Source organism: Bombina bombina, chromosome 1 (genome assembly GCF_027579735.1).
Source record: "Bombina bombina isolate aBomBom1 chromosome 1, aBomBom1.pri, whole genome shotgun sequence".
Classification (NCBI taxonomy): domain Eukaryota; kingdom Metazoa; phylum Chordata; class Amphibia; order Anura; family Bombinatoridae; genus Bombina; species Bombina bombina.
The window spans coordinates 376,892,845-376,917,458 of record NC_069499.1 but is presented as its reverse complement, the minus strand read 5'-3'; the positions used below and the strand labels follow the sequence as shown (position 1 = coordinate 376,917,458).

Here is a 24,614-nt window from a genome sequence, read left to right as displayed (position 1 = left end):
CCAACATATGCATGTCTCCACTTGAGAGCTTGGGAATATTTTGATGTATATGAAAAGTATACTGATATCTTTGAAACACATGTCTCACTTTGGTTAAGATATGTGGTTGATATTTTGATATTACGGAAAGGCCCAATTGAAACCTTGAAAGAGTTTGTTTCCAAATTAAATATGAACAACCGCAATATTCTTTTGACAATGATTCATGATGAAAAAGAACTTGCGTTCCTAGACATCCTGATTAAAAAAGAAGGAACTTCTATAGTAACAGAAAACTATAGGAAAAGTACTGCCACCAATAGCATTCTAGGGGCATCAATTTGTCATCCCCAACACCTTAAAAAAGGTATTCCCTTTAGTAAATTCTTACGTCTCAAAAGAAAATGTTCCTCTAAAATAAAATTTGAAAATCATGCGGAACTTATGAAAGAAAGATTTATCAATAGAGAATATTCTAAAAAACTAACACAATCTTCCCTCAACAAAGTAAGGAGGAAGGATAGAGACACATTACTCTACCAATCGAGATCCCAATCTACTCAAAACCAAACCAGATTTGTAACCACATATAACTGTCAGTGGACAAAGATCAGATAAATACTGTCTGAACACTGGCATATTCTTATCCTAGATGAGAAAATAAAGGAAAGGGTAGGAGACTATCCATTATTGACCACTAAAAAATCTCCTAGTTTGAAATATAAACTGGAAAAAAGTAGATTTGTGAGGTCTCCCTCTTTGAACTGACTAGGTTAAAGGCAAGAGGTTAAAGGACATTACCCTTGTGGTCACTGCATATACTGCCCCTATATGCAAAAAAAGCAAGGCTTTTGCAACGAACAATAGCAAACAATTTAATATCAGGATTTTTGCAAATTGCAATTCAATAGGAGTAGTATATATGCTATATTGTTCCTGTCCATATTTTTATATAGGAAAAACAAAGAGAGTTTTTAAAGAAAGAATTCAGGAACATAGAGATGACTTAATTTATGGCAGAGACACAAGCTTAGCTTGACATTTTGCTCTACATCATGATAAAAACCCAGCCTCTTTAAAATTTATAGGAATAGATAGAGGAATCTTGAGCAGTAGAGGTGGTGATGAAGACAAGTGTCTCCTTAGAAAGGAGTCAAGATGGATCTATGTCCTTCAAACAGTGTCTCCTAAAGGTTTAAATGAAATAATTGAAAATTCTCCCTTTATAAGCTAATGTAATTTCAACAGTAGGAATGTAAGTAATCTGCTCATAATAATTCTTCCTAATGTGAATTGAATAATATTCAATTTTCTAACAAATAAAAATTAGTTAGTTTTGCTCTCCAAATAAGCTGTTGCAACTTGTTCATATAAAATAAAAAATATCAATAAAATAATATAGATAGTCCGATCTATTTTGGGGTGAAGGCAATTGCCATATGGGGAATGTCGCTTAATGGTATGCTTTTTCATACATTTTTGTTTGATCAAGCTGTATACGCAAATATTCAAAAGTACTAAACACTTCTTTAGCACGTAAATGTATCATCTGTATTAAAAGTCACACCCCTGTTACATGATTTAATAAGGAAGGTGGATGTACCTGTAAAAATCAGTCCTGACGAGGTCCCGGATAATCGCAAAGCATTGTGGGGCGAAACGTACGTTGACTGTGCAAGACAGAGCACACCTGTTTCAGCAACCTGCTGGTCGAAATTGCCAAAGCTTTGAAAGCCCTGTGATTTGAGGACACTCCAACCCGGTGGAAACATGTAACAGACTGGACACGGCTCACTACAAAGAGGTATTAAAGCCACAGCTGTTTTTCCCGAAGTTTCATGGAAACACACCAAAGATACGGCACTGTGTATTCTGACCAGGACAGATCGGTAAAAGAGGTATTACACACCCCGATTGATGTTTCCTCATTTGAGGCTTGAAATGGCATGATGAAAGTTGAATTTGCTGAACAGTTGAAGTCAGTACGCCAGGATATATTTTTTGATGCTTCATATCACTGCATCCGTTTGTTAACCAGCATTGTATTTCCAGCATGAGGCTCTGCAGTTTAATTTGAAGCAGGTTATAAGAGGACATTCTTACCTCATCAACCTCTATATATGCGATCATACTTGAGAGGTTAACCTGCTACCAGTGCTGAACTATATTAGTTTGCCACATAGTTTGCAACGTGGCTGGAATATGTGAAGTAATCTGCAACATATAAGTCATCTTATCTTTGTAACAACCCAGTTTATATGGGGCTACAATTATGTTGCAATGTTTAGTGTATTGATGTTAGGGGCTAAATGCCCATTTCACATTATTTGTTATACTACAGAAATACTTGCATAGGTATGTTTCTTTTATGTAGTGATGCATTACTTAATTATCCAACACTTATTATCTGACGTTAATAAATGTCTCTGTATTATAGCATTGTTTTGACTGCCATTTCTTAATTATGTGTGGTGGATGCATTTCTCCCCCCGGTGAGCTGCTGAGCAATTTATAAGAGTGCTGAAATCCCTAACTTTATAAAATATACTTTAGTATATTTCTCTCCTCTATGCCTAATAGTTTGTTATATTATTACTATAGGGTCTGCACCGCTGTTTTAAAGTGTTTAAAAGTACGCTTAACAGCTTTATATTTCACATTAGTGATAATTATCCAATTTTGATTTTTACTTTCTCCCTAAATTTACCTCATTGTTTAGCCATATATATATATATATATATATATATATATATATATATATATATATATATATATATATATATATATATATATGTACATATATATATATATATATATATATATATATATATATATATATATATATATATATATATATATATATATATACAGTAAAGAGTCAGCAACCAGGGTACTAGATCATTCAGGTAACAGTTCTGACCAAAGGACTGCACTCACTGGATTATTGGATTAATATGTATGTATTCATGTGTTTATATGTGTATAAATGTCTGTAAATATATCTATATACATATAAATACATATGTATATACATATAAATACATATGTATATACATATAAATACATATATAAGATATAATGTGACCGCACCACCCTTTCTAGAAAATATGCTCAGGCACGGGATAAAGTCTGGTCACAGACTATATAATAATAATAAAAATCATAAATCCCAGCCACTGAGTCTTAGAATCAAGAAGTTTTTTATTCTTCAACAAAAGATATGATCAAAGTGATCTTTCACACTATGCAATTATAACAAACATCGAGGAAACATCTGATATAGGTTCACTCAGATCCACACATACCCCATCCACCAAACACATCCGTGTCTAAACCTCAGCACAAATTATAAAACAAAAAACATCAGAAAATCAAAATAGTATCCAAAGTGAAAACTTCACTACCACTCCCAGGGCGTCCCCAGGGAGTGAAACTCGACACCACCAACTAAGGACTGTATTAAAGTTAGAACCATTGAGAGTGTCCACTAGATCCGTAACTCTGTAATATTATATGAACCAAGAGTGTCTCGTAATGTTGCGGATACTCCTTAAACAAGAATGTCTCATTTATGTTACGAATATTCCAACTGAAACAATGCGTGATCACTTGAAAAACATAAGCAAATATCTTGTTGCCAATATACGAAGGCAGTCACAAGAAACATGACATGTTACAGTATTTGTAATCCATAATGGTTAATTCTGGTAACGACCTCAATGTATACATTGTATACATATGTATGGGGGCGGAGCGAGCAGCCGACCAGGATGGCTGCACTTCACTGAGGCTCCGTGAACAGACCGGGTATTAAAGCCCATAATAGCTCTAAATTCAAACATTAAGCAGCAACTTCCAGTCGCCAACTACAACTAACTCCTTAATGCTCCATACCAGAACCGGAGCTCACATTTGTGCACTAGTTAACTACCAACGGATAACACCGGGTCTGCGGCCCTTACAACGGCCCGAATACTTAACACAGGCACTCACGCTATCACAGCCGCCGAGTAACGAACAAGCACCCTAAGTATCAGACTGCAACATTCGAAACCCGCAGAGCTGTTGCCTACAATCAAACAGTGGAAAACAGTATTTACCGAGGCAGTGCATATCGCAGTGAGCAGGAGGTGTGAATCATCCATATTGAGCTACACACTTAGTTTTTCCACACTCTGACTACCATGAGGGACATTATATACAAAGACTCTACCATCTGAACTCTAATAGACGACGCTACTATCACAGACAGCACCCTTAAGTCTGCGTATATAGTAAGAGGCACTGGCTAGCTTTTTGGGAATAATTGAACAGATAACGTGTATAGAAGAGAACAGATCTTCTGAATATTTACTTATTGGTATTTGTACTGGCTCAAAGATATAGGGCGATACACCGAACTGATATACCTCAAAAAATACACGGTGACGCACATTCAAACTGGGAGCAGATCCTATTAAATATCATCAACTTTATATATCATATCAAGGTAAATACCCTACAAACTGTAAATAGCACAATATGTTAATGGAGATGTCCTGAAACACAACAGAAGAAATGCATAATACATTGCACGCACATACAAGAGAGCTATGATCTAGCTGAATAACGCCAAAGAGTGCTACCTCTTCTTTGAACTTCTCCAGCATCCCATCTATCTGACACGTACCTCTGTCCCTTTTCCTGTCACACAAAGTGGTGACGGGTCATATCCCTCTTTCCCTTTCCCGTAATCGCCCTGTGAGGGTAAAGCACCCCAAGAGGTATAGTGTCAATTGCCATCATAAAAATTTTCCTACAATCCAGTCACCAAAATGTCACAGAGAAAAGCTTTACGCCAAGAAAGGCTGCAGAAGGCATCACAAAACAATCAAAGCACTGTTCACACTTTTTTTAAGCAGACTGACCAAAGCACCAAAAGTAAAGATATGGAATGCTTACAGCAAACGTCAGAAGAAGAACTAGAACAAGACACCATACAGTCTAAGATAGACGAAGACACAACTATAACTCAAACACAAGATGTAGACACACCGATCACATACCAAGCTATGGCAGCCTTGATTGATCAGGTTAAATCCTGTATTAAAGAGGAATGCGCTGATCTCAAAAAAGAAATGACCGAACTAGGCCACAGAGTGGACACGCTTGAGGAACATGAATATGTGGTTTCACAAAAATTGTCACATCTTTCTACCAACCAAACAAAACAACTTCTACATCTAACTGAACTAGAAGACAAAATCGACGACCTAGAAAATCGTACGAGAAGAGGAAACCTTCGATTCAGAGGGATACCTGAAACAGTCATGAATCATGAAATCAGGGATTATTTACAGGCCCTATTTCGAGAGGTACTAAGAAACACCAATACAGATAATGGAGAGATTCCATTAGATAGAGTGCACCGCGCACTACGTCCAAAGCCACCGGACGACGCTCCTCCAAGGGACGTTATTGTTCACTTCCAAAATTTTAGACAAAAAGAAGAAATATACAATACGGCGAGGAAAAGCCAAATTATAAATTTCCAAGAACACAAACTTCAAATATTCCAAGACCTCTCACAAAGAACTTTGCAGAAAAGGAGAGACTTTCAGCCTTTAACAACACATCTAAGGACATTGCACATCCCATACCGATGGGGCTTCCCTACATCAGTCATAGTTATGAAAAACGGAAAGAAATTTGAATGCTCATCTTTAACAGACCTCAACAGATTCTGTAACCTGTTAAATATTTCTCCACCTGACAACAACACTCCCTCAACTTCTCAAGTACAGCACAATAAATTGGATAATCCAAAGTCCCAAAGAAGACCAGGCCCTGATACCAACAGCAAGCAGTCAAAAAGAAGACAGATAACCCAAGCTGATGATGACAACACAGACACAGACGCTCTGAGATGAGTAACTATATCTGTTTAACACATTTTCTTATAATCATTGTTTGTTACAGTATATGGTGACCGTATTTCGAAGCTCAGAGTGTATTACTTCTTTCTGGTTTTCTAGACGGAAGTGAAAGATTATTATCTATGAGTAAATTCAGAGCAAAAATGAAAGAGTAAAGACTTTCCCTGCTGATGAGATGATCTCACTTATGTGGACAACAGAGTTTCATTCACTATACCTTATTAATAGATAGTTGATGTGTATGTGGTTTATTTTTATGATTTGTTGCAAAATGTGATAACCATATTTCGAAGTCCAGATAATATTGCTTCTTTCTAGCTTATCAGGAGAAAATTGAAAGACTACTACCTATGGGAAAGCCCAGGGCTACAGTTAAAAAACAAAGACTTTCTCTGCTGAAGAGATGATCCCATTAGTGTGGATAATAGAGTTTTATCCATTGTACATTAATACTGGATAATTTGTTTACATGTGGTTTTCATACTGTTATTCAAGTTTATTGTTATTTAATAGTTATAGTTCAAAATTTCATATGTGTTGACCAGTACGCTTAGATATAATCACCCAGAGATATCCACCTCTAATTACTATATAAATGCCTCACGATACCGATATAAAATATACCTATGCCCTATTTCCCCATTGATATGTTTTGACCTTATGAATATTGCGACCAGAGGCGGCGGTTTACATCCCCTCATAAGCTCTACTGATTAGTTGTGGAGAGATGCCCACCACGAGTAACTATCCTTAGGCCCTCAAGATCAGAGGATACTTCTTCCTGCTAATATCTTAGAAAATAATAAGGAAAATAATTATAAGTCTCAAAATATCAACCTTTGTCAAATGTAATTGTTGTATGTTATTCAATTTTATTATGAACGAGCTCTTACCATTAACCTCTGCCCCAGAACTACACTGAGTAGACCTAACCTACTATTACCAGCACAAAATATTCACCTAAAAGAAAATTCCTCCACAACCCGTAGAATCTCTCTGGCAAGACTACTCAATAGAAGTTGAGCATTTATAATACCTGCAGCTTTAAGTAACTGCCCTATTAGCCCTTAGTGCAGGACATGTCACTACTGACATTAGGAATCAAGAGACACCTTGACTCAGATAGTAATTAATTTAATCTACTGGGCTATGAATGATTCCAAAATAAGGGTGAGAGATATATCAGAGGCATCACAGGTTAATCAATGATCTTTTTATCTACCTAGGTCTAATTAAAAATGTTATTTAATAATCAAGCTGCAGACAACATAACCGAAGAGCTTATGTATATCCCCTTATTATTCACACACCCGGTCTGTAACATAAAGCTCCCAAACTTATTCTGAATCAGAAACTGTCATTAAAATTGCTATTGTATATTGTTTAATACAGAAGATATTGATATTGCTATTTCTACCCTTACCCTTACTAACTCTAACCTCTAACACTATAACTTTCCTTTCTTTCCTAGCTCACCCGATTCTCCCCCTTAAAGCTAAACCCTTCCCACCAGACTCTCTTTCCCTGAATTACTAGCAGACATATAGCTAAGAATACACAGTATCGCTGCAGGTTCCTGCTAAATAATCAGCACATATATACCAAATGTCGAACTCCAAAATAGCACAAACACCTCATTGTAATGCAGATACTTTACACATAGCCACACAAAATGTCAAAGGTTTTCTATCGGCGGAAAAAAGATCTATTGCATTCTATGACTTTCACAAAAGAAAAATAGATATAATAATGACTCAAGAGACTCCCTTTAAGAAAAATCACGAACCAACATTATCTAAAAGATACTATGACCAACATTTTTGTAGCTCTGGTACACATAAGAATAATGGAGTCAGCATATCATTTAGACGAAATTTCCATTTTGAATTAATACAGAAACTCTCAGACAAAGAAGGCAGAATCTTAATTTTAGTGGGCCTTTGTTATGGTGCTCCAGTAACCCTAGTCAATGTATACGCTCCAAACAAACCAACCCCGCATTTTTATAAACCTCTTATCAACATGATATTAGATATGGCTAAAGGCCCGATTATTGTCGGAGGAGACCTTAACTTCCCTTTAAATACAACTCTGGACACATCATCTGGTAGATCCTACATGCGAAATAACACTCTTAAATCCAATTGTACAGCTTTACAAAGCATCAATCTTTTCGACACGTGGAGGATAGTACACATAGATAAGAGAGATTATACCTTTTTCTCACATCCACAACATTCTCACTCCAGACTTTACTACATTCTATGTGACCAAACTCTCCTCTCCACTCTGGTACATTCTAAAATCTCCCACACTTCTTGGTCTGATCATAGCATGGTTTCTACTATCTTTAAATGGTCCAATAAACCACGCAACACATTCAATTGGAGACTAAATGATCACTTGCTTACTGAGCCGGAAACAGTAGAGGACATTAGGAAACATACAGATGAATACTTTTCCCTAAATAAACCTGAGGATACGTCACTAGCAAACAACTGGGAGGCATACAAATGTTACATCAGAGGAGTTATAATGAAACACAATGCCCAACAGCGTAGAAAACATTCGACACAGTACAATACACTGGCAAAAGAATTGGCCACATGTGAAGCTGCACTTAGAACAGACCCCACCTCAGCTCATAATCTTAACAAAGTAACCTGTGCAAGAGAAAACCTTAACAAGTTTCTCATACAAAAAGCTCATATGAGGGCACTGACTACCAAAGCTAAGTTCTTTGTGGAAAGTAATAAAGCAGGACGACTATTAGCCAGATCTCTGAAAAAACGCAGACTCACCAACTTTATCAAAACAATCAAAACACACACTGGGAAGACCACTCATACTAATGAAGAGATTACTAATACATTTGTCTCCTTTTACACGAATTTGTATAATATTCAAAGCACCACTACCCCAGATAAGACGGAAATCTTACAGACATACCTGACCAATATCAATACACCATCCATTACTGACGAAAATAAACAACTACTAGATTCTCCTATCACTCTCCACGAAATCGCTTTAGTTATTCAATCACTGCCAAATGGTAAATCACCAGGTCCAGATGGCCTTATGGCTAAATTCTATCAACTGTTACAAAAACAGTTAAACTTCCATCTCCTATCATTATATACTGGTATAGATAACGAAAGTGCCCTTTCCAGCTCCCTACTAGAAGCAATGATCACAGTTGTCCCAAAACCAGGTAAATCAGGCGATGTAGTAGGTAATTATAGGCCAATATCACTTCTAAATATAGATTTGAAAATTTACGCCAAGATTTTAGCGAACAGGATGAGCACTATATTACCCGATATTATACACCGGGATCAAGTGGGCTTCATTAAAGGACGCGAGGCGAAAGACAATACCATAAGATTGCTTCACTCTCTACACTTCTCATCTTCTAACCATACACCGCTAGTAGTGCTTTCAACAGATGCTGAAAAGGCATTTGACAGGGTGGACTGGCAATTTATGTGGTCCACTCTGTCAAAATTTGATTTTACTGAGAAATTTATCAACAGAATACAGGCCCTCTATCACAATCCTATAGCTAAAGTAAAAATAAACAACAGCATCTCACGATCCTTTCCTATATCTAATGGCACCCGCCAAGGATGCCCACTTTCCCCCCTATTATTTGCACTTACAGTGGAAATTCTAGCGATACAAATCAGAGATAATCCACAAATCCGGGGACTGGAGTTTGGTTGAGTAGTTCAGAAATGCCTCCTGTTTGCTGATGATGTGATCTTCACATTGCAAACCCCAAATGTATCCATACCAACCCTTATAGAAACATTAGAAAGATATAAAGCAGTCTCCAACTTCTCCATCAACATGGAGAAGTCAGGACTGATGCCAGTTAATTTATCACCCGAGGAACTACAATCTATATAACAACAAACAAAATTCTTAGTGACAGATAAACTCAAATACTTAGGCATGATGGTCTCCAAAGACACTCAAAAATTATACTCAGACAACTACATTGCCCTCCAGAATAACATAAAGCAGCTGTTAGACTCATGGCATAGGCAAGGACATCTATCATGGCTGGGTCGGATCAACACAGTGAAAATGATGATAGTTCCTAAATACCTCTATCTTTTTCAAATCCTACCTATGACTATTCCTAAAAGCTACCTGCGCACACAACAAAAGATGATAAACTCATTTATCTGGTCCTATAAACGCCCGAGATTTGCCCAACACACACTTTACCTTAGTAAAGAGGATGGAGGTTTAAATGTTCCCAATATAGCGAATTATTACAAATACATCTAGCTAGAATAGTACCCTGGAATCACTCCTCCTCCTCTAATTTATGGGTACAGATTGAGAGTCATCTTCTACAGATTAGTCATATGAGAGATATACCATGGATCCCGAGGGATGCTAGACCACATATTATACAACATACCGAATATATTAAAACTACACTTGCAGTATGGGACGAATTGCTCACACAGATAAAGGGAATATCGACCCCAATATCTCCCCTAACACCAGTTCTACGATATCACCTTTTCCTGAAACATAGCCTCCTTACCCATACTAATAACAACAAACTTTTACTGAACTTGCCAATCTATTTAATAACAACGCCTACAGAAATGAAAGATAGACTCTCCCTTGAAGAGGAACTAGGATCCCCATTCCAAAATTGGTATGCATACCTTTAAATCAGACATGCAATACACCATAGCCCACACAGACAGGAAATTTTGAGACCATTGACTACATTTTAACAATTGTGCATAAACCTGAAAAATACAAGAGCACACCTCTCTCAGATATATAAAATACTCAGAGGCTCCTTCCCTGAGAAACGCCCAACCTATCTGATGAGATGGTCAGACGAACTACACATAGAGTTAGATGAATCATGGCAATACGGGTTCCGTCACACACACGCTTCTTCCACCTCGTTAATTATGTCCGAATTAAATTACAAAATTTTAGCTAGGTAGTATTTAACCCCCCAACGTTTACGAGCTATCTATCCCAATGCCTCATCTGGTTGTTGGAGGAGATGTGGTGATGAAGGCACTTTAACACATATTTGGTGGACATGTCCAAATCTAGGTAACTTTTGGCCCCAAGTAGAAAACTATATGAACAAAATCCTAAACATGAATTTAACACTCACCCCACAAGCTATTCTTCTCAATCACATTCCAAAATTCACATGTCTTTACCGTAGGAAACTATTCCTTCTAATGCTAACCTGTGCAAAAAGATTAATACCTAGACTTTGGAAAACACAAGAGATACCCACTATAGATCAATGGAGATCGGAAGTTGACCATGTCCTCAAGCTGGAAAAAATGTATTACTGCTATCAGGGAAAATCAGATGTATATTTGAATATCCAACTTATTTGGGAACAAAAAATTTAAAATGATTCTAAGACCTCTAGTGAAACTTATGCTATATGCAGTATTTAAACAGAGATACTTCCCCCCTTTCCTTCTTTTCTTAACCCTATTAATTATCTTCTCCCTCCTCTTTTTTCAACTGTTCTTTTATGAGATGAGATCCCATCTCAATTACTCTAATGTTTAAACAATGTTACTGTTAATAATTTTGAAAATAACTACGGAAATTGGAACTTTGTTTGTCACAGTCAACATATTAAACGAAATGTTCCATGTAATTATCATATGTTATAATGATATTTTGAACATGAACAATTGTCAAGAAACCAATTTTCAATAAAAATTACTTGAACAATAAATACATATGTATATACATATAAACATACACACCTATTAAGACATATATATTTATGTATCTCTATGTTAAAGCCATTTGCATGCCTCTTGTTTTATAACACCTGGGACCTCATATCTTTGACCCCTTATAATTATTGTATGTAATATTTTTTTTATTTTTTTAGACAGTGTAATTATGAGTGTAACTGTTCTGCACAATGTATTTTTGCAACTTAGAATTTGAGAGTAACAGTTAATCAGAGCTCTGAAGTTGCGTTAACCTGAGATGTGTTAAAGTCAATTGCGCTCAAGCAAACGCATTTATTTTCCACTTGTAATATACGCCGTGATACACTTGTTATCGCTCAAACACAACAGCGTGCCATTCGGAATGAAGACCTTTCCAGGCAATTACATTTTATTTTAATTTTAAGGGAAGTTTAAGATTTTTTTTTAATCATATTAGTTTGGATACTGGTATTATACTACAAGCAGAACATATTCTAGCACACTTCTGAGTTTTTGAAATATATTGATGTAAATTAATATGTTTAATTCATAACAAACAATTAAAACAGACTTAAGTTAAAGTAAAATCAATTTTGTTGTCAGAGAAATTCACATGCTTAAGTAAATAATGTTTATTTTAAAAGTAATTTGAACATGATGTGTTTCATGATTTGTTTTAGTCAGGAGCCATGCATGTGAAGTAAACCCAGATGGATTGCCAGGGGGCTGCTCACACATCTGTCTGCTCAGCTTCAGTTACAAAACGCGGACCTGTCGCTGCAAGAATGGCTTCATTTTGGCAAATGATGGAAGGTCATGCAAAAGTAGGTTGAACAATTAAATATTTTTAATGCGACTGATGTATCAAGAGAAAATGTTATATTCAAATGACTTCCAATCATTAATAATACAATCTTTATAAGTAAATTGTAAATAGTTAATGTAAATGTGTAGAGTTTTGAAAGCAATGAAATGATCTGCAATGTGTTACTTTTGGCATGTATCCATTCTGGTGCATAATACTTCATTCAAAAACGGCAGGAGCTCAAAATATTAAGATTATTTGACTTTGCTGCAAAATGTTGTTTTTTATATTTTTACCCCACTTTTATATCACTTTTATATAAATAACAATCAGTTTATGATATATACTTTGCCCTGTGTACCCCAGATGCAACATGTAAATATTAATTAGGATAAAAAATAGGCAATTTTGCATACCCCAGAATGTTGGTTCCAGATATAGTTTTCTAACTTCAGGAATTTATTTTAAAATCCAGTTTTACTGAATGCAAATACAGAAAATCTTTGGAAATATTAGAGCAACCAATTATAAATCAATGAATAGACTTAACACTCATACAACACAAATATAGTTCTCAAATACTGTGTCACTTACCTTAGAAAAGTATATAACAAAGGAAGTAATATTCATGTTACCACATTTCTGAATCTAACTTCATCACATACACAACTCTGCTCAGGCTTCTTTCATTGCAGCATATTCGGGTATAGAACACTTTACCTAGCAGATTTAACCATCTTTCCTTTTGATATTTTTTTTTGACCCTATATCTGGCACATGGCTACATGATACTTTTTCAAAATGATATGCACTTTATTGCACTTTTTCTGTAAAATATGTATTTTTTTCAACTTTTCTCCTCTCCAGTCCTCAAATGTCACTAACATTACATATTGTAAGGATTTCTCTATCTGAGTATAGGTGAGTCATTATATTAGGTAAAGGGACACCATAGTTAATAATGTTTAATCACCATTTAAACCTGCTGACATTTCCTTTGCATAAAATAATGTAAAAGCTATTTAAATGTAAGCTAATATACTAATTATTAATGCTTATTTGCTTATAAATTCTTCCTACTAATGCTTAATAAGCATTAGCAGGACATACCTATCAACCAATGCAAATTAGTAATAAGAATTGGCATCTAGAAGGGGGTAAGGTGGACAAATGCCCTCCTTAAGTTTTGCCTGCTTCCTTACTTTAGTTTCATCAAAACCTACTTCAAGTTAGAAAAAAATAGTTGTCTCACCCTTCAGCAGCAAGGGGAGCTCTTTCCCAAGGTCTACCAGCTCTGCCCTCTGCTGCTATATTCCTGTCCCGCTCATTTACACCTCCATTAGTGTACAAACTGTTCATTTGTCTGCACTGATGAGATGACCCGCTGGTGTTGAATCCTTGCTTGCAGGACTGTGGTAAGTCCTTGATTGCTTTTTAATTACAAATATAACATTACCAACAATGGTATAAAGCTACTTTCTTTATTTCATATGTGTCTCTGAGTGGCAGCCTGCACATGACATGTAGCAGTGAGGTTTGCTGATCTTAATTAATTAATTAATTTATGCTAATGTTGTCTAATTGATGGAGCTACTTTGAGCTTCTGCCTCCCTCTGTATTTTTACTGTGATTAGTGTAAGACGCTCCTCCCTACTTGGCTCCGACCTCAAGCAGGTCCCTCCCACTCTGGGCTACTGGACAGTATCTGCAGATATTAGAGCTAAAGCCTTGCAAAGACTCAAAAAAAAAGAAAAAAGTTTTTTAGCAGGCTGAGCAGCACAGTGAGTAGCATGATAGTGCAACTGAGATTGTGCTTATGTGGGTCTTGTTGACTACCTTTCACATGCAAAGCTGCCTACCTTTCAGAATCATCAGCAATTTTGACATTTGAAACCCTCCCTGGCTCATTCTACCACTACAATTTGAATTTGAATGGTATGAATATTATTGTGTATGTATATATAAGATTTTGCTTTTAATCTCAGCTGTGTACTTGCAAGTGAGTGCCAGACTTCCTCTGTGTGTTGTGTTAATTTGTTTTGTAATTTTCCCTATGGACTTTGCACCCAGGCTTATCTGGGGTTAACTGCCTGGGACTCTGGAGACTGTGCAACTGCCTATGAGTGCTATTGTGCACCCAGGTCTGTGCATTTTGTAGGGTGATAGGATGTGTACCCGGTGAAGTTTGAAAGGGCAGCCCAATTTTGTGTTTTGTATGTGTCTAAGAAGATTACATAAGCCTGTGCACCCTTGGGTGGTTTCCAGTTTGTTTGATTGAGAGCATGCATTGTTTGGCTGTATTTGGGAGCCAGGTTTGAAGAGACCTTGACGTGGTTCCTGGGCTTCACCCATTTGGCCATATAGGGTAAATAACTCTTCAAATTGTACTTTTAATCTTAGCTGTTTACTTGCAAGTGAGAGCCAGGCTTTCTCTGTGTAATATATATATATATATATATATATATATATATATATATATATATATATATATATATATATAAATATACAGTGTAGACCCCTACTTGGCCAGTGTATATGGGGAGTATTAATGCAGGCACGACTCAGGATTGTAAATATCAAGCCTTTTATGATGCAAAAATACAAACATTGTTACAAAATTCAGGTGGTTACTTGTATCAGTTTTCTCCTTCCTTATGATCAAAGTTTCCTGTTTACGTTGTTGTGCAGCAGTGCATTGATCCATGAAAGCATTGTGACATTTCTTACAATTGAATATTCTTGCAAAAGTCCTCTGTCTTATTATGCACCACCCGCAGGAGCTGTGAGGAGCTGACCCCATCTTTTTGAAACTGTGGATGATTACTGGAGTAATGCAATATTGAGTTTGTATCTGTTTGTATGTGGTACAGTGTGGTTTGGAATTGACAACCTTTATCTCCATGTAATTTATAGATTTCTAGATCTAAAAAGTGTATCTTACTAACATTCCAATCAATCTTAAAGCGAATGGTGGATTCTAAAACATTCAATTGATTGATCCAATTTAACAACAACTCTGAGGTGTCCCTCTAAATGAGGAACACATAGTCGATATAGCATTGATAAAATCTGATGGAGTTGTGTGGAGATTTAAAAATATTAAATGCTTCATACATAGCCATGTATATATTGGCGTATGAGGGGGCCATATTCGACCCCATCACTGTGCCAAGAATTTGCAGGAAAATATCATCTTTGAATCTGAAAAAACTATTCTCTAAACAGAACTCCATCAAATGTAAAAGAAACTCGATGGGAGGACCTAAGAAGTGCTCATTCCCCGTCAAGAGTCTCCTAACCATTTAAATGCCGTGCTGGTGTGGTATCACCAAATATAATCTGACTACATCCATTGTTACTAGAATATCTGTACCACATATATCACCTAATTATTTTAATAGATTAATCAGTTCAAAAGAGTCCCTAAGATAAGAACGGGTTGATTGTACTACTGACTGTAAATGGAAATCAATTAATTCTGCCAGTGGTTGCAATAAAGAGCCCAGGGCCGAAACAATAGGTCAGCCAGAAGGATCTTCCAGCGATTTATGAATCTTCAGTAACAGATAGAATATTGGACAAATTGATTTATCCACTGTAAGAAATGCATGTTCATCATTATTGATAATGTTAGCCATGTGTGCTAATCTTAAGAACTTATCAACCTGTTTCTTGAACACACAAATTGGATTGCCAGGCAATTTACCAGGCAGTTTACGATAGGTGACACCATCAAATAGTTGTCTGAAGGCTTCAGTTCTATATTGTGAATAATCTAATCCCACTATAGCAGGTCTAATTACAATGTATTGTAACCAGATATAATTGTCAACAGATAAAATTGTAATTGCTTCTCTCTCTTGACATGTAAGGTTATCCCTGACTTGGAGGTTTTTAGCGTGTAGATTAGACAATGTTGATGTACACATGTGATATATATATATATATATATATATATATATATATATATATATATATATATATATATATATATGAAGGTATGAAAGTGGAGAAATGGCCGCCTCATGAAAAAACTTGTGTATTTTAAAAGTTGCATTATATATTCATGACTGTTGTTTTTACCGTATCACTATAGTTTACCAGGTAGATAATAAAAAATAAAAAAGTATAGTCAATATTAGATATAGGAAAAAACATAAAATCGTACTTGTATGCTGCAGTTCGTTTTTAATTACTATCATTCTTCACTTCTATGATTTGACTCTTAATGCAGCACCCAAGAATTTGTCACTTTTAATCAGGAATTGCTACTAATCTGATAATGTTTTCTATAACAAAAAAAAACATCAACTTATATTTGCCTACATTGATATTAATATACTTTTTATGATATGCTCTTTTTGCCCACTCCTTGAAAAAAATTCCTGTGGACACCCATTGTAGGACATTGAGTCAAACAATTATTATTGGGAAGTATACAACTGAAACAGCTGTATTAGTTTCAGATTAAATGTAAACAGATGTATTGAGAATAAAAAATAAACAAACAAAACATGTTTAGTTGCTGCTTTTTCATATAAATGACAAAAACAAAACAAGTATTCCTTTATTTTTACATAAGGGATCCATTTGAAATATATTCTGTACTTAAAGGGAATATTGTGCAGTGATAAACATTACTGATAAGTTTTATCTTTTGCAAAAAGACAATTAAAACTAAACTAAAATAGTACTACTAATAATAAGAAGAATCCAAATAAACTGCCATTCCTTCATTATATTACAGTAATACAAATGATAATGTAATTTACTTTTTTGTAGCAAAACAAATATTTTTCTGAGGCTGGTGTCAATACAAAAGCTTAATAAATAGCTAGAAGGCTCTGGTAAAGTAGATTAAAAGATATCTTTTTCCAGATTGAAATAACAGCTATAACAAGTTTTGTATTGAAAATGACAGAGTTCCCAATGCAGTGGTGATTCTATACCTTAACAATTGGAGCGGGTAACAAGGGTTTCCATAAAGCTCCATAGAAAGATGACGGGTGGTACCAGTGGAGGTTTTCAAGTGGAGGTTCAAGGGGCTTCTGGGGATACTGTGCTTGCAAATTAGTTACTGTAATACCCTCTAACCTCAAAGTTGATAGCTGCCCTGAATTTACAGTATAGTGTATATTTTTTTATTTTTTTTACATATCTTGTAAATCAATGCAGAAGTAGGAGAGAGGGTTAATGAACAGAGAAAGGGGAACTAAAAAACACAAAGGACTACAATAGATAATATAAGATAATTTTATCTAATCTTGACATGTCGCTATGTACACACACACAGACGCACACACACATACAGACACACACACATAGAACACACACATACACACACAGACATGCACATAACACACATATACACACACAGAGACACATACAGACACACATACACATACAGACACACACACACACTCAACACACAAATAACACACATATACACTCACAGAGACACATATAGACACACACACATACAGACACACACAACACACACACATACACATACAGACACACAGACATGTACATACAGACACACACAACACACATGCACAGACACACACATAATACACACACAGAGACACATATAGACACACACACATACAGACACACACAACACACACACACAACACACACACATACACATACAGACACACAGACATGTACATACAGACACACACAACACACATGCACAGACACACACATAATACACATATACACACACACAACACACACACACACATATACAGGTATTTAATATATTTAATGTATTGACTGTTTGCTAGGTGCTTATTGTATGGCCAATGGCCAACATATTTTATCAAGTTTCAAACATCCCAGACAGCCTATTGATGTCACCACTAATCTGTGCTCTCACAATTATCAACCCCAAAACTTGCATGCCTTAAAATTAAAATCTGTGAATACTGGGAATTTCATATTGTTAGAAGTTGGATGTATTGAATGCAGAGTATAAAATGATGATTGTTTGAGTGTAATGCATATTTTTATCATTAGAGCGTCTAGAAAGGCACCCCTATACATTGTTATGTAGTGACATATTTGCATAAAGAGAAATAAACTTGTCAGAATCTTATCTAAAAAAAATAATCAAATAAATATTATACTTTTTCCTGGTATTTATTTGTCTGGCATCTAATCATATAGATAATTTAGTAAAAATAAAAATATTTTGAATAATAATGTAAAAATACATTTATCATTTTAAAACTTTCTGGAAATAATTTTGTTTATAGAGGTAGAATTTACTAGAGCATAACAACTGTTATACAGAGTATATTATTCAAACCTCTGATATAGTAAGATATTTAATACTGTAGAATTTATTTAATTACCTTGAATGCTTTCAATCCAAGCCATGGAAGCATTCATGTGTGTAAATATATATTATAAAAACTCAATATGTCATGCAGAGCTTAAACCCTAATCCAGGGAAAGCGACTAATGTTATGTGTCTATGGAATTCAGTGAATATCCTTGTTTGTTTATTACATTACAGTGGAAAGCTTAATGAATGCTATATTTAATCGCAAATGACATCAAAGCTAAAGTCTAATGAGTTGTTAAATTAAATGACTACAAAATGATACTATCCATTTTACAGTACATACAAAGTTATCACATATGATTTGTCATGTTTTTGGCAAGTGGACATAAAAAAAAAAAAAAAATGATTAATTACAATTACTAAAGTAAATTTTGTTTTTAATTAAGGTAATGCAATTAGCTGGAAGTGGAACACTAAATGCATTCTGAATACTTTAAATATTTCATTTTTATAATGAATAAAAAGAACAATTATGCAACTTAATTACAAAGCGTATTTTTACTAAAAAAATATATTTATAACTGTTAACTTATGATGTATTTTTCCTTCTCCACAGAACCCAAGAATGAATTATTTTTATTTTATGGAAAAGGACGGCCGGGAATTATAAGGGGAATAGATCTGAACACCAAAGTGTCTGATGAATATATGCTTCCTATCGAAAATTTAGTTAACCCAAGGGCTTTGGATTTTCACGCAGAATCCAACTATATTTATTTTGCAGATACCACTAGTTTTCTTATTGGTCGACAGAAAACTGATGGTACAGGAAGAGAAACTATTCTTAAAGATGGTATGTAAATAAATGCATTGCAGTTTTTGGAAAATAAACATTCAACTGAGTAAATTTACAAATAGGGTTCTATTCAGTTTATCTTGATCTGTTAGCTATAACATTTTTATTCACTATGTTAAAAATTCATAAATCATGATATGTCTGTATTTAATTGAATGTGATCAGTATGATCACCAAATTAGTATAATGATCTAAAGATATCCGCATTGCAATCAAGATTGTCAACCACTACAATATTTAAATTAAAATAGTATTGTACTGAACAGGCTTATGTCTAATATCACTGTCACACTGTACCAAAAGTGTTATTAAAATTAAACACGTTTGGTACAGTGTGACTGTGATATTAGAAAGAAACCTTTTCAGTACAGTAGGAACTTAAAGTTGCACAGTTGTAGCAGCTGAATAAATGCAATGTAAAAAAGTTGTTTTAAAAAATTAATATTGTAAAACAAAAAAACTGTCTTGAATGGGATATTAATTTCCCATTCACAAAATATTGTTTCTACAATGAGAAAACACATTTAAAACATTCCAAATGCATTTTTTTAAATAATGAAGTCATTTAAATGAGATAATATACCACTTAACAGCATTATATATATATATATATATATATATATATATATATATATATATATATATATATATATATATATATATATATAAATATATATATATATAACACTATATGCACATGTATAATGAACCCATAAGCCCCCAGCTCATACAGGTTAATTATTAAGTTGTTTTTTTATTTATTAACAATGCTCATTCTATACATAAAGAATATAAACACATACCAATGGAGTAACCTGTATAAAAATGGGGAAGCTTTGCAGGTATGTGCTAGTGATCTAAGCAATACACGCTAGTTTAGGTGAACGTTTCATACATACTTGTCTCATCACCTTTTCACTGGAGAGATGAGCAATTGTAAGAAATATACTGCATTTACTGTGAAATGTATTTGAACTATTACAAAACATACATCATTTTTATATTTACGAAATGTACAGTATATGTTGTGTAAGCATGATTTTAAAAACATGCCTCTCCATATTCATTTTCATTATCAACGTGCTTGTATTGTTCCAAAGCAGTGAGCCTATATTTTTGTATAAGAGAGCTCATTGCCATTGGTCTGTAAACCAAGGGTAAGCCCATATTTTTGGAACCTTTCACCTGGTAAAAGACTGAAATGGGCATTTCTCTGCAGAACTTGTGATCTTTTAATAATTGGGTCCATAGTATTGTTCCATGCATAAAACAACCTACAAAAATATGATAACTTTTGTGATTTTAAAATCAATTAATTTGAGTTAATTGTTCCATATATCAATATAGAGAAAAATAGTACACTAACAAATCCACATACATCTGACAACTGAACCATTTAACTTTTTTACATAAGAAAAAATGTAACAAAATTAATAATTAGCATGTTGATGATGTCACTTCATGTTTAAATAATACAAATCAAACCACTGGCAGCTTTGTGAATTAATGAATAATACAAATTAAACTATAGTTTTTTTTTCTTGTCAACCATTCTGAAATAGATCTTATAAAATTATTTATAATTCATTCACTTTTAATTTTTTGTTATTATTTTTTTAATTATTTGATATGTCTACTGGCTTTTAAGACTCATAATATTCTGGTTAATAACATAATCGCTAACCTGGATGAATTAAAATAGCATTAATTGGCTACATAATTAGTTAATTAGTTCATTAATTTATTAAATCAATCATCAATGCATTCATTCCAGACCTATATTTATATTTTCATTAAGATTATAAACAATCTGTGTACATTACGTTAAAACTTTGGAAATGATTACTAAAGGTCTGATTATCAAAACCTCACTCGCATAGAGAGAAATCACTCTTCTTCAAAGCATTATATTATAATGTAGATGACGCTCCTTCACATCCAGAACCTTGTTTAGTGAGATAAACAGTTCTCAGTACTGGTGCTAATTCTCAGATATTCTCACCAAACTAGAAAACTTTAGCCAATCAAGCTCTAAGAAAAGACTTAAAAAAGCAATAGGTGTACAGTATATTGAAATTAAATTAAATAATAAAATGGGTGGAAGCTAAAAGCTATTGGATATTTAAATACCACAGAGAAATATAATAATAATAGAGGTTAAGCACACCATATAGTACTAATAATTAAAAAATAATTATTAGTACTACATGGTGTGTTTATAACTTTGTTGTATTATTAGTACTACATGGTGTGCTTAACCTCCAATTTTATTATTATTTTTCTGTGGTATTTAAATATCCAATAGCTTTAGCGCCCTCTCTTCCACCCATTTTTGTATTTCCAGTTTTTTACCCCTATCTAGGAAGGAGAAAGGTCCTTTGAGAGTGGTTTATTGGTTATTGAAATCTAGCGCTTCATTTTTTTCCACATTTAAAAATGAAATGAAATACACTGAACTCATATGGAAAGTGAAAAGCTTTATTGGCTTGATGCCCTTTTTTCTCTCCTTCTGGGTCCTGTCTAACAGAAAGCTGAGTCTCTATAACAGAAAGCTGAGAACAGCTGCTTCTCTGTAATGAATATTTACCCTTCAGTAAAATAAACTGCAAAATAAAAATCATAAGACAAGGGCTTGCCTGTTCTTTAAAGCTCTCTCTTGTCTATGTTCATTTCTTCTGCTTGACACATCTAGGATCTGCTTTAGTTGTATTAGTACATACATGGCAACATTCTCCTAGATTCACTAAAACTATCAACCTCTCTGACCTATATTCACAAAAGAAGGGCAAGATGAGAGAGCATTAAAGGAAAGCTGTATATTATAAGATAGAAAAAGTAGAGCTTAAAGGGACACTGTACCCAAATTTTTTCTTTTGTGATTCAGGTAGAGCATGCAATTTTAAGCAACTTTCTATTTTACTCCTATTATCAAATGTTCTTTATTCTCTTGGTATCTTTATTTGAAATGCAAGAATGTAAGTTTAGATGCCGGCTCATTTTTGGTGAACAACCTATTTTGTCCTTGCTGATTGGTGGATAAATTCATCCACCAATCAAAAACTGCTGTCCAGAGCTCTGAACCAAGAAAAAAGCTCAGATGCCTTCTTTTTCATATAAAGATAGAAAGAGAACGAAGAAAAAATGATAATAGGAGTAAATTAGAAAGTTGCTTAAAATTGCATGCTCTATCTGAATCATGAAAGAAAATTTTTGGGTTCAGTGTCCCTTTAAAGAAACTGGATAACCTAATTAAGGTTTAGAGAATAAAGGGAACTATCCTTGAAATATGTTGTGTTGCACCATTTTTAACTTGTATTATAGACTTCTTGCTTCTGCATAAAATATAAACTCTACGAGGAGCATTTATCTCAATATTTCTTTATATTATTTTATTTTCTCCTGCAAATTTCTACCTCCAGAGCAAATGTCTGATTAAGAGCCAGATTATAAGTGGAGTATATATATATATATATATATATATATATATATATATATATATATATATATATATATATATATATATATATATATATATATATAGTTTCCAATATTCACTCCATGTGAGTAAAATAATGCTACACTCACCGGTCTTTGTAGAAAATGTTTCTTTATTGTAAACAAATGACAATATTCATCACACAAGTACTTGTGTGATGAATATTGTCATTTGCTTACAATAAAGAAACATTTTATACAAAGACCGGTGAGTGCAGGAGTGAATATTGGAAACTATATGTATTGTATATGCAGCACCACGGCAATTGGATTGTGAATGATGGAGTGCACCTTATTTTGAAACTATAAATATATATATATATATATATATATATATATATATATATATATATATATATATAACAGATAAATATAAATATATATATACAGGTAGCCCTCAGTTTACGCCGGGGTTAGGTTCCAGAAGGAATGGTTGTAAATTGAAACCGTTGTAAACCCAGTTTATAATGTAAGTCAATGGGAAGTCAAAATTGTCATAAATAACACTTAATACATTATTTTAAAGCTTTGAAATGAAGACTTTAAATGCTAAACAGCATTATAAACCTAATACAATAATCACACAACACAGAATATATAATTAAACTAAGTTAAATGAACAAAAACATTTGCTAAACAGTATTATAAACCTAACAAAATAATCACACAACACAGACTTCACTTGCATTTTTCAGCAAACAGTTCTTTCTATGCATTTCAATCTGGACTGATTTATAGACAGGAATATCTTGCTCCTTTGAAATCTGCTCGATAGCTCAGGTCTGGTTAAACTGATTAATTTCAGCTTGCTTGGCTTTGCTGCAACACAAGCGGACAGCTCTACCTACTGGCTATTTTAATAAATGCACTGCTTCTCAATGCTTTTCGATAGCAGTCACATGACTGGAAAAAAGGTTGTTATTCTGAAACGGTGTAATTTGAACCGTTGTAAAACGAGGGCCATCTGTATATATATATATATATATATATATATATATATATATATATATATATTTTTATATATATATATATATATATATATATTTATATATATATATATATATATATATATATATATATATATATATATATATACTGTATATTGTCATATACATATATATTTACTAAGAGCACACAGTTTCCATAGACCACAATGTAAAAGAACACCTCACTCCCAACCAACATTAGGACCCAAAAACTGACTAGTGCAGTTGTTTTTTTATTAATAAAAAACAATAATGCCCTCTATGTTGAGGGCATTTGGGGCACTTTTAGAAAATTAACCAGATATCCGTTCTCTGGTTAATTTTCTTATTGCTAATTGTAGCGGTAGCAATAACCAGCCCTCCCGGTTAATTATCTCATGCCCGCAAAAGGGCAAATTTGCCCGTTTGTTGGCGCACAATAATTTAACACTCCACTTGTAATCAAGCCCTTAATAACCCTAGATAGAACATACACCTGCTGGCTCCTGCTAGCTAGTACGTTCCTTTTTTTTTTTTTTTTTAAAGCTCAATTTTTTTTACAGAGGGAG

At 34.0% G+C, this 24,614-nt stretch overlaps 1 protein-coding gene across 1 annotated transcript in view; it reads left to right on the top strand.

Moving 5' to 3' along the window:
- The window catches only part of LRP1B (LDL receptor related protein 1B), a 2,715,774-nt gene that overhangs the window by 1,332,273 nt on the left and 1,358,887 nt on the right, over nt 1-24,614 (top strand). The window contains exons 10-11 of the mRNA XM_053698264.1: nt 12,313-12,456; nt 19,346-19,582. Coding sequence (XP_053554239.1) covers nt 12,313-12,456; nt 19,346-19,582 — 381 coding nt within the window. The remainder of the gene's footprint in view (nt 1-12,312; nt 12,457-19,345; nt 19,583-24,614) is intronic.